Here is a 12524-nt window from a genome sequence, read left to right on the forward strand (position 1 = left end):
GGTGTGAAATACCATGCACAAGTCCACACAGGTGAGGATTCCAATCCAAAGACACACATTACTCTTAGTATGTCAGCGTCACTGCAGAAAACTCTCCTATTCTTCACATGTGCTACTCAGAACTGTGGAAAAGGGTGATTTAGGATATTGTTAAGGGGTAGCAAAACATGGCTAACTGGAAGAATAAGTTGTAATGTTCTACAACATGGCAGGGTGACTATAGCTTACAACAACTTATTGCATGTTGTATAAAGAACTAGAAAAAGGAGTCCAGAGGCTCTCAATGCAAAGAAATGGTAAATGTTTAAGGAAAGAGAAACAGTAGATACCCTGATTTGATCACCCCACAATGTGTTTGCTGTATTATCATACCATACTCCAAAAATTCGTGAACTTATTGTATGTTGGTTACAAAAAGATTAGGGTATTATTTTTGCTATTTGTCTGGTTGGTGGATTTTACCCTCACTATTAACAAATGCTCACTGCACAAACTGTAGAGGAGACAGATAGTCACAAACAAGAAAATTAAAATTACTCATAACTTTGCTACCTAAAGAACTTTTTGAGAACTCCTCACATTTAAGTGGCCCACCGAGAAGACACCAAGACACCCCTAAGATCAAGCCACTGTGGAACCTAAAACCAGCTGTGGCCTATCTTTACAGCCTGCACTTGGGGGCAGGCATTTGCTACAGTGGCCAAGATATCACTTGAGTGGCCCTCATCCCACATCAGAGTGCCTGGCTTTAAGTCCTGGCTCTGCTCTCATTTCTAACTTCCTGCTAATGTGCACCCTGGGAGGCAGTAGGTGAGGGCTCAAGGACTTGGCTCCCTGCCAGCCATGTAGGAGACTAAGATTAAGTTGCCAGCCCGGCCCCAGCTACTGAGGGCGTTTGAAGAGGAATATCTATGTGCATCTGTCTCTGTCTCTCAAATAAAAATAAATTCTTCATTAACTTTGAACTTCCATTTAAAGACTGTAAATGCAGCTCAAATATTAGGCTGTATCATTAGATGACTTTGGCTCCCAAAACAAGTTGAAACTCTAGGAGTGGTATTAAAAATGTATAGAAAATACATACCATAAAAAGGTTATGCATGGATTTCAAAAGTTTTACACCAAATTAAACATATCTGTTAACTCTACTTTTCTATAAACTTTAAAATTTTTTTGTTTCTTTATTTCAGAGACAGAGAGAGATAAACCTCCTATCCTCCAGTTCACTCCCCAGATGCCTACAACAACTGAGGCCGGGCTGGGCCAGAGCTGGAGCCTGGAGCTGGGAATACAGTTTGAGTCTCTCACATGGGTGGCAAGGACCCAATCGCCTGCGCCATCACTGCCACCTTCCAGCATGCTAGCAGGAAGCTGGAGCCAGCAGCAGGAGCCAGAACTCAAACTCGGGCACTTCAACGTGGGACCCAGGCACGGTGCTAGGCCAAACAGCTGCTCCCTGATTTTTCCATGGACTGTTTGAAGTTCCTCATTTGATTTAGGTTTCTTCACAACGGTAACCATTAAAGGTAAGTATAAACTCAACAAATTATGGGATGCATTTTCATCCACTGAGCCTGGATGACAGGGGAGGCAGCTGGACCGACAGTTCAAGAGCAGGTGAGAAACGACCCAGCAGGAAGAAGAGCAAGAGGAAGCTCTAGGCAGAGAGGCTCAGAGGGGCCAGGAGAGTGTTGGCCTCGCGGCCCATCTCAGGGGGGCCCCGGAGCACCAGGGGCTCGTGGAGAATGTCAACTCCTTCCACCACCAAGGCCACAGCACACACCCCAGACTCCATGGAGCCATATCAGCTGGAATCTGCATCTCTAACAGGGGAAGGCTGGCCCAGCAAACAGCAGAGCTAACCTTGCGATTCCAAAGCATTCCTAGGTGTGATATACACAGACAGAGGTATCAGGGGCGAAGGGAAGGGAGTGGGAGGGGATATATAGTGACGCTTATGAAATCCCTGCCAACTGTCTCTTCCCTGCTGGGTCTTAACACTCCCACATTCTTACTGACAAACTGGGGAAACGGAGACAAGGCACAAGACACGCACAATACCATCCCCCAATTATAAACAGCTTTACTGAAGAATCAGTATACAGTAAACACATCTTGCTTTATGTTTCAGGAAGGGGATTAAACTTTGATTTCCATGTATTTTTCTTTAATTTGCATTTATCTAGAAAAAGTAGCGGCATTGATTTTTTGTTTTTTGGTTTTTTTCAACAAAAGTTTTGTTTTGTTTTTTTTTTTAATTTGATAGGTAGAGTTATAGACAGTGAGAGAGAGAGACAGAAAGAAAGGTTTTCACTCCGTTGGTTCATCCCCCAAATTGCAGCCATGGCCGGCACTGCACCAATCTGAAGCCAGGAGCCAGGTGCTTCCTCCTGGTCTCCCATGCGGGTGCAGGGGCCCAAGCACTTGGGCCATCCTCCACTGCCTTCCAGAGCCACAGCAGAGAGCTGGCCTAGAAGAGGGGCAACCGGGACTAGAACCCAGCACCCGTATGGGATGCTGGTGTCGCAGGCGAAGGATTAACCAAGTGAGCCACGGCACCAGCCCCTCAATAAAAGTTCTTATTTAAAAGAATACCACCGGCATAGGCATTGTGGTACAATCAGGTTAAGCCACCACTTAGGAAGCCAGCATCCCATTTTGGAGGGTCTGGGATTGAGTTCTGCCCTCAACTCCCTGCCCTGTTGCCAATCCAGTTTCCTGCTAACATGTCTGTGAGGCAGCAGGTGATAAGCCAAGTACTTGGGTCCCTGCCACACATAGGGGGAACCTGGATAGAGTTCTAGGCTCTTGGCTTCAACTTGGCTCAGCTCTGGCTATTGCAGGCATTTGGGGAGTAAACCAGCAAATGGAAAATCTGTCTCTTTTTCTTTCTCTCTCTCTTTCTTTGTCTGTCATTCTGCCTTTCAAATAAATATTTAAAAAAAATAATAATACCAATGAGCATGCATCATTTAAGCAAATATTGCCTAAGCTGGAAATACAAAAATATCTAGAGATTACACAAATATTATCCCGGTTAAAGCTGGGATGGAGAAGGTGGTGCAAGCTGGAAATAATGTCACTTGCACAAAGTTGCCAATCAAACATCTGGTCAACATGAGTTCAGTTCACAATTCTTCCATATCAGGTGCCAGAAATTATTTTCCTTGCTTCTCAGATGTAACAAAGGCGGGTTCAACAAAGACAAAGATGGGAAAGTCTGAGGCCAGAGTTTTGTTTCTGCTGAAGTCATACTAACAGGACTGTACCCTCTTCGCTGGCCCTCCGCCTGTCCAGCTCTCCCTCTCCCTGGAAAAGGTACTTTGGGGGGAGGGGGGGCTGAGAAGCAGCGAGTGTGTCTGTGACTCCCAGGCAGGGAAGCTCTGGTCACTCACTTAGAAGGTCCTGCCAGAGCCTAGCCCTTGGCAGCCCAGAGGCAGCCCAGCCTCCGCCTGTAGGCTGAGCCCAGGTTTCTGGGAGGACTCCTAAACACAGGCAGCAGAATGTCGAGAATTTAGGTCAACAATCCGGGACCCTCTGCCTGAGGACCCTCTCCCCAGTGTCCCAGCCTGGATTGTTCGTGACTGCACTTTCACATCCTACATTTTTCAGATTTGCTTGTGAGACTGGATTGCACCTTCAGTCATAGCAGGCCCTGGGAACAAGGGGGTAAGATGCAGACTCATGGAGAAAGGCAGCCACATAAACAAATCCCGGTGAGAGGAGGAATGCTCCTGCGACAGTGAGCACTGCCCTGGAGAACACAGAGCAAGGCTTCTCAGGACGCATCCTCAAGAGCAGAGGGACATTGCCCGGGGGGGACCTGGGAGCAAAGGCAAGGGATCCCAGGCCTGGGGACGATTCAGAGCCAGGCACTGAACTGTCAGAAAACAAAATCCTGGGAACAAGGAGAGGGTGTGGTTGTACCAAGCATCCAAGCCAGATTAAGGGGTGAGCCAGCTGGCAGCTTCCAGGGGCCAAGGGACTTGTGAATGACCCTGAAGCTATAACAGGTGGGGAAATGGCTCTTTCCCCCTCCCACTTAGAGCAAGAATTGCCTGCGGCAACCAAGCAGGAACTGAGAGCTGCCTCCTGCGCTTCTTCCTTGTGGGCTCAGCTTCTCTGCAGCACTGAAAAAATGTTGGTTTGAAGACACCAGTGCTGAGTGAGTATGTGTCCATCTAGTCCTGAGTACCTCCCTAACAGGAAGCGCTGAGAAATTACACGGAGATGATAACAGTTCTGGCTCCCGACCTCACGCCCTACACCTGTTAACTCTTTCAGTCTCTATGAGCATCTTATGAGATGGACACTGCTGCTGTCTCCACATCCCCGATGAAGACACTGAAGCACAGAGATGTCAAGTAACCTTTCAAAGTTCACACAGCAAATCTCGGAGCCAGAACTTGAGTCAGGGTCTCCGAGTTTCACCATCACACTGTTCTCCCATACTGGCTTTTCACTCTGTCAGCATTCTTCACTTTATGGACCACTGGCAAGGTCTGAAGCAAAAGAGTAACTGTGGGGGGGGGTGGAGAGGTTCACTGTGGAGCAATCTGAGAAAACTCAATAGAATGGAGAGAGGCTAGACACAAAGAGTGGGAGTCTCACCCAGCAGAGCAGACCGTGGGGACCTGAATTAAAGCTGTGGGGTGTCTTTGCAAAGGAAAGGAGACTGCAGAGGTGGGAGCTGTGGGAACTCACTGCTGGTGAGGGCGGGGAGCAGAAAAATCAAAGGTTTTCATGATCAGGATAATGGAAGAATAGTGACTCTAAGAGAAAATAGTTGTTTCCAGAGAAGCTAAGCTTGCGGCCCTGGGTTCCACTGGGCAAAGGGACCCAGCGAGCAGGTGAAACTGAGAATGGAGCTCCACCAAAGGTCTGGAGCTAGAGCGATGGAGCCGGGAGACCTTGAAGAGAACTTACAGGGACACAGATCCAGGGCCGTGGTGACTGAGATGCCCATTCTGGGTTCCTCCCTTCTGTCCCCACCCCTGAACCCAATTCCAGAGAGCAGGACTCACGTCCAGCACCAGCCCGCTGGCCATGACTTTCATGTCAGAGTTAACTACTCCACACGTGACAGTCTTCGCCCCTTTTCTGAGACCTGCAGTGAATGCCTGCAGGTACTCCCAAGCCCTTTCTATAAGATGCTTTTTGCTAGACATCCATCCCTCTGATAAAGTTTAATTTGTAAGTCAGGCACAGTCACAGATTAACAATAACTCACAAGAAAATAGAGCTATAATGATATACTGTAATAAAATAGCCAACGTCACTATTCTCACACATCGGGGTCCCAATCCCGGAAACTGTTCAAGAATGACTTGAACAAAACCCTGTGACAACATGACAGCTGATCTCTTTAACAGAGACACCACTGAATGGTGGGGTGGCAGATACAGTGTGGATGCTTTAGGGACGACTCACAGCCAGGGAGGATGGAGTGGGACAGCCCGAGGTTCCATCGCGCTACTCTGAACAGCTCGCAATGTAAAGCTTAGTGAACTGTTTATTTCTGGAATTGCCCATTTAATCGTTTTGGACTGAGATGGTGGTGGGTAACTGAAACCACGGCAGGTGACAGGGCAGATGCCCGCCGCATGCCTGCATCCTTCAGGAAGAACAAACACGTGAGGGCCCATCGCCTTAGCTTAGAGGACACAGCCCGGAAAACGACGACGACACGTATGGTCGACCTTTGCGTTCTGATCCACAATCTTCTTCAGGTTTTTCAGCAGATGGTTATTGGGGCCACCTTCTTTCTCATTGACGTACACGATCCTATCCAAGTCTGGGAAGTTCCGGTTCAAATCTATTCCCTGGGCGTTGCTTCGACCCACAAACCAATCCTTGAGCTCACCAGGCTAAAAAAAAAAAAAAATCACAAAGATGCTCAGTTATTCGGCATTGTGTAACTATAAGGTCTCTATTCATGGTTTTTAAAATAAGTTTAAAATAAGGATTAAGTATTCATTTCAATGATATCCTCCCATAATGCAATTTTCACCATTTTACTTACAAAAGAATGAAGGTATCGATTTAAGGTACTTGTTTGGATATTTTGAAAATATTTTCGATGAATCATATTTTAAGTGTTAATAAGTATTTAAGAGGTATGTGTCATTCAATTTCAAAAAATTCAGTATATATTAATTAATAATAGCATACATTCTGTATTTAGATTTAACTAAAATATTCGTTGCCTCTAAATCACAGCAAACTATTTTTAAATATTTAAAAGAATCATTAAATAAGATTAGAAGCTTAAAATAAGTCCAACATGAATAATTCATGTTTTAATAACATCTCCTTCCAGTAGTCCTCAAGAAGAAAAACAAGCTCTAGAACAAAAGTTCTAGAGTCTTGCGATTTGAGGAATTTCTGTCCAATTTAAATGCTTCTTTTCACTGTGCTACAACCTAGAAACTTAATGAATTTCCAAGATACTCGGTTTAATGTTGTGAATTTTGTTTTATGATTAAATTACTTCAAGTCTATGATGGAATTTTAAGTCATGTACTCCTATATACCTTAGACTGTGAGAAATAAAAATCTGTAAGACACCAAACAACAATGATAATCTTTTACTCATCTGTCTTATAAGATCAATATCACATTAAGACATCAAATAACTTAGTTTTGTTACTAGAATTTTTCTCCTATAACTTTGGAAAGCATATCAATATTATACTTATTTACAGAAATTTACTCTGTGAGTAGATGTCAAACTACTGGGTCCCTGGATTTTCTTAATTGCAGCTACACAAAAAAAATATTTACTTTAAAAAATAAAAATTAAAAGCTTTACTTGTGTTCCCATACAATAGGAAAATTATTTCAAACTGAAGAAAACCGCAAATATTATATCCCCAATCCTGTCCAATCAAAATGAGAATACACTCTATAGCTTCTCTTAAATACCATTCATTTCTAGCTCTCTAACAGCCAAAGTATATCACATTTTTTTTAGTTTATTGGCGAGTTATTTTTTGTTTTATTTGTTTTTTTTTTTAAGATTTTTATTTATTTATTTGACAGGTAGAATTACAGACGGTGAGAGAGAGAGAGAAAGGTCTTCCTTCCGTTGGTTCACCCCCCAAATGGCCGCAACAGACGGAGCTGCGCTGATCTGAAGCCAGGAGCCTGGAGCTTCTTCCCAGTCTCCTACGTGGGTACAGGGGCCCAAGCACTTGGGCCATCCTCCACTGCCTTCCCACGCCACAGCAGAGAGCTGGACTGGAAGAGGAGCAACCGGGACTAGAACTGGTGTCCAAATGGGATGCCAGCGCCGCAGGCGAAGAATTAACCTAGTGTGCGACGGGGCTGGCCTCTGTTTTATTTTTTTTTTTATTTATTTTTTTTTTTTAATTTTTCTCATGATTAACCAAAGATTAGACAGCTATTAAAACATTGGTCTGGCCAGAAGCTCTTCCTCCTTGGTTTCAGTAGAGGGCGCTGTGTCCCTGACTCATCCAGACCTAGCCGAGGGATTCCCCTTCAATACAGAGCAGTATTTTTCATACTGGCAAATTTTTAGAAGGAAATTTATCTAGTCATAAACGAGGATGAATTAATCGGAATTATTTAACAACACAAGCAAAACATTATTAAAAATTAACTGATTAACAAAACTTCTCATTCAGTCTCTGCTGAAGAAGAAATTCTTTAACCCCTCACATTCTGGCTTATTTTCTTACCAGCCAGCTGAATTCTGTACCACTTTTACTCTCCAGTGAGCCTTGTGGAAACTCCAGATGACAGCATTACTTAGAGATGTGTACATATGTACAAGCACATGGATCACGAGGAAGGCCAGCCCCACCTGACCAGCCGGGCACCCACCTGGGATGCTGCCTTCTCAAAGCCGTCGGGGTTCAGCGAAGGCATGATGTGGATTCGGGTGTTGTGGATCAGGTTGACGACTGTCTCATTCCCCTTCTGGTATTCGTTGCATAAGTACTGGGCCAGGAAAATGAGCAGTTCCCTTCCAACAGCCTCATTACCGTGCATATTCCCAATGTATTTAAATTCAGGCTCACCTGGCAAGATCAAAAATAGAAAATAGAAAGACGTTTTCCATAATACCAAAGAGAAAGCAAATAGCACACACTGGTGACGATCTCTTCTCCCTACTGCCGGACGACACATAGCCACAGCTTCCTTTCCTCCCTGAGGCGATGCCTGAGACATCTACCTTACACATTAAAACTCTAGAAACATCCTTTCTCTCCCAGCCCTCTCTCCTCAGCTTCCCACCTGCTAGGGACTGAACTGTGTCCACTGACATTCATAGGTTGAAGGCCTAGTGCCCAGTGTGACTGTAATTTGGAGATAAGGCATTTACAGAGGTAATTTAGGTTAAATGAGGTTATAAAGGTGAGGTCATAATCCAACATGACTGATGTCTTTAGAAGAAGAGACAAAAGATAACTCTATTCTCTATTTCTATCTCCCTCCCTCTCTCTCCTCCCTCCCCTCAACACAGGAAAGGCCATGTGAGGACATGGCAGGAAGGTGATGGCAAGCCAGGACAAGAGCCCTCAGCACTCAGTGGAAACCCACTCAGTGGCACCTTGATCTTGGACTTGTAGCCTCCAAAACCATGAGAAAATAAACCTGTTGTTCAATCCACCTGGGCTGTGGTATTTCTTTTTTAGTGACAGTCTGACCAAACTACCCCACCATCAAAATCTATTAATAAGCTGCTAACATGACTCTTGTTGGCTAAACACTATATTTGGCATGTTTTCTTATTTGATCCCCACCAAACATCTACAAGTGTTTTCATTGATGAGCATGCTGAGAGCCAGGCTGCCTAAGAGTCTGACCACACAACACAGCCCGTGAAGCCAGGATTCAAATGCTGGTCTTCTAGTGTGGGCAAAAGTTTATGCTTTTGTGGCTTTTTTTCCCTCTAAACCATAGTGGTTAAAAGGAATCAGCCTGGGTTCAAATCCTAGCACCAGTCCTTCCTGGATGGCTTACTTAGAGTTCCTACAGGTCTCCGTGGTTCTCATCACCTATCTGAAATATAAAGATAGCAACAGACTTTCCCCTCAAAAGGTTACAGTGAGAACTAAGTGAAATCATGAATGTAAACTCAGAACAGTGCCTGGCAATAAGCAAGAGCTACGTGTTTGCTGCGCTTGTTTTCCATGGTATCATGGTATTATTACTCCCCCATTTTATCTTGCCGTTGCATGGTGCTTTAGCACACATAATCTAGCTTTTCTTTACAACAGATCACTGAACTATGGAAGGCAGGGACTGTGTTTTCATTATGGCTCCAAGGCTGCCTGAAGAGCACAGGTTGTGTTGAAGGGCTCGGCACCCAAACACAAATCGCAGTCGCCTGTCTCTGCTGCTTTCCGACGCGGTTTTGCAGGAGCAAGGAGAAGGCAGAGCGAAGTGGCCCAAGGTAACCCTGGCGCTCTGCTCCTTTCACGCTCATCCAGCCCACAGGCCCAGCCTCTGCAGTCCGAGGATTCTCCCATCTGGGACCGCCTGCTCCTGGCACGAGAAAAATAGCCGGAATTCCTTTTCTCCTGTGAATGCCCCGGTATCTAAAGATTCTTCGCCTGAGATTCTGAGTGTCTGATTTCAGTGGCTACTAACCCAGAACCCAGGTCCTCGTCCTCCTGTTGACCTCTCCGGCTGAGTTTATGCTAATCTTCATCTGCGGGTCAGATGGGGGTAGGAGCAGTGCTATTTATACCCCCTCGGATTTGACTTGGACAGAGAGATTCTTAATAAAACCAGACTCGCCCAGAAGGTGCGAGAACAAACGAGAAGGCATGAGAGGAAGCAGTTCCTTGGCTTCTGAGTTCAGAAGTGACAGTAACTCTCTTCTTCCTGTGTCTCTCACGCACTTTATACCACCTCCCCCCAATGTATTAATTTCATTGAGGCACAGGAGGAGTTGCAGTAGCCCTGTATGTAAAGAAAAGGAGAGCAAGCAGCCAGGGAGGCGGGAGAGGCTGGTGCAGCTCTGAGCTTGGCCCACAACCCGGGAGTGGAGAGGAGCACACTGAACATTGCCTATTACTTCTCTGGGAGCAAGTGTTTGAAAATCATTTCAAGAAGAAATACCAAACTCATAGTCACTTAGCCACGTTGTTTAAAGACGGCATTTTGTAAGACACACAGAGTAGACGCAAATCTTGGTGTCCAGGATACTACAGAAGCCCCAAGAGCAAATAAGGTGTGTCTCCAAACGCAAGGAATACAGGGTCTGGGGGAGCACCCATAGCACCTGAGCACTGCTCAAAGAGGAGGGAGCACCAAGGAATGTCGGATCCGAAACTAGCCAGTCCCACGGTGTTAAGCTGCAGTGTTCCACCTGCCTCTCAGGACTGTCTCCAGGCCCCTTTCTCCTCAAAGCCAGAGTTATCTTTTTATTTTTTTAAGATTTATTTATTTATTTGAAAGTCAGAGTTACACACAGAGAGAAAGAAAGGCAGAGAGAGAGAATTCTTCCATCTGATGGTTCACTCTCCAATTGGCCACATCAGCCGGAGCTGCGCCCATCCAAAGCCAGGACCCAGGAGCTCCTTCCGGGTCTCCCACGTGGGTGCAGGAGCCCAAGCACTTGGGCCATCTTCTACTGTTCTCCCAGGCCACAGCAGAGAGCTGGATGGGAAGTGGAGCAGTCGGGTCTTGAACCGGTGCCCATATGGGATGCCAGCACTTCAGGCCAGGGCGTTAACCCACTGCGTCACTGTGCCACAGCACCGGCCCCGCAAGAGTTATCTTTACAAAACACAGCACTCATCAGGTCACCGGTACATGAAAACCCATCACTAACCTCCCACTTGCCTTCAGAATTGACACAAAATTCTCTATAAGATCTCTAACTGCTACATGGTCTTGATATCGGAATTTGGCCCCCTAAAATATGTATCAAAATGTAGTCCCTTAAAGTTCCCTGAAAGTCCCATCTGAGGTGCCACATGTTATTGGAATTTGGGGTGCCATACAATATCACCATATGCTTATTAATAAGTTCCCAATATTAATAAGCCTGTGTGGGTTCTTGCTTAATATTCAGAGAATTCTGAATACTGGCATACATGAATGAGGCAGCATGGTACATTTTAAACTTTTATTCAGTGCAAAAGATGCATAAGTTAGGGGCTAGCGCTGTGGCACAGTTGCTTAAAGCCTTGGCCTGCAGTGCCAGCATCCCATATGCACGCCAGTTCAAGTCCCAGCTGCTCCTCTTCCAGTCCAGCGATCTGCTGTGGCCTGGGATAGCAGTAGAAGATGGCCCAAGTCCTTGGGCCCCTGCTCCTGGTTCCTTGTTTCGGATCAGCTCAGCTCCAGCTGCTGCGGCCATCTGGGGAGTGAACCAGCAGATGGAAGACCTCTCTGTGTCTCTCTGTCTCTACTTCTCTCTGTAACTCTTTCAAATAAATAAAATAAATCTTAAAAAAAAAAGATGCATAGGAGAGTGAGGGCTTTACCTACTAGAGAGAGGTAGATCTGGGTTCATACCAAGTACCAGGAATCAGCCACGTGGAAAAGCATCTAGGCCAGGAAGCATGGGGGGGTGGGGGGCACGTGCCCTGGAGGCCCAGGGCTGCAGCCAGCCCCCTACTGGCTAGAGGCCAGTAGGTAAATGGCTGGACACACCCTGTCCCAGGCTTTTAACCCACTTCCAAAGGGGAGTGGTTAATTAACCTGATTGGCCGGTGGGCCCTCAGGTGTGGCCAGTTAGGGGCATGAGGTCACACAGGGGCATGCCGAAGGCGTGGTCTAACAGCTCACAAACCTAATCAATTTTAACCTCTATGCCTGTCTTCTTCAGGCTGGCCTGGGGTATTCCTGTCACCCCTGAGGTCCCATGCCTTCCCTCCTCTCTTGCCTGGAATGTTCTCTGCTCAGACACACACCCTGCCCTCAGATCCTAATACCGCACACATACAGCTTCCTCAGAGTAACTGTCACCTAGTTCCAGCCCCTTTGCCAATTCTCATACCTCAATCTGTAAACATACATTTAATGATGGGGCCATCTGGCTCCCCTACTGTCCCCCCAGAACTGCTAGGACCCTCAGCACTGGGATGGCGTCAACTTTAGCTCACTCGTGTGTCACCTGTACCCAGCGTAGTCTGGAACATAGTGAGAGCGCCACAGACAATGATTCAGTAAATTCACGAGTAAATGAATAAATGAAGAAGTCTGGCTTCCCCCACCCCAACCAGCCACGGCCACAGCCATGGACAACCTTCCTGGAACAGTGCAAGGGACTTGGGCATCAGGGGGCGACAGCCCAGGACTGGCTGCTCCACGGAACACCCAGGCAGGAAGAGCCATTCTGTGGCGGTGCTGTGAACAGCTGATTTCCCACGAAGAAGATTAATCTCCATGGTCACGGCAAAGCCTCTCTCCTGGCAAGCAGCTCTCGGAGGCTATTTTTGTTGTACATTCTAAACAATGAGCTCCAAAGAAACTTTGCCTGCAGCATCCTTAATCCACAAATAGGAATCGAATGGAAGACACTGGGTTTTGAGGGAACCCCT

The 12524-nt window shown here is 46.2% G+C and overlaps 1 protein-coding gene across 1 annotated transcript in view; it reads right to left on the reverse strand.

The window, feature by feature from the left end:
* Positions 1-11509, reverse strand: part of LOC127486733 (carboxypeptidase E) — a 30271-nt gene extending 18762 nt beyond the window's left edge. Inside the window, 3 exon segments of the mRNA XM_070047263.2 lie at positions 5700-5867; positions 7846-8042; positions 11470-11509. Coding sequence (XP_069903364.2) covers positions 5700-5867; positions 7846-8042; positions 11470-11494 — 390 coding nt within the window. The 5' untranslated portion in view covers positions 11495-11509.
* Positions 11510-12524: the final 1015 nt, after the last annotated feature.

This window comes from Oryctolagus cuniculus, chromosome 8 (genome assembly GCF_051225735.1).
Source record: "Oryctolagus cuniculus isolate XC-2025 breed Fujian yellow rabbit chromosome 8, ASM5122573v1, whole genome shotgun sequence".
NCBI classification, from domain to species: domain Eukaryota; kingdom Metazoa; phylum Chordata; class Mammalia; order Lagomorpha; family Leporidae; genus Oryctolagus; species Oryctolagus cuniculus.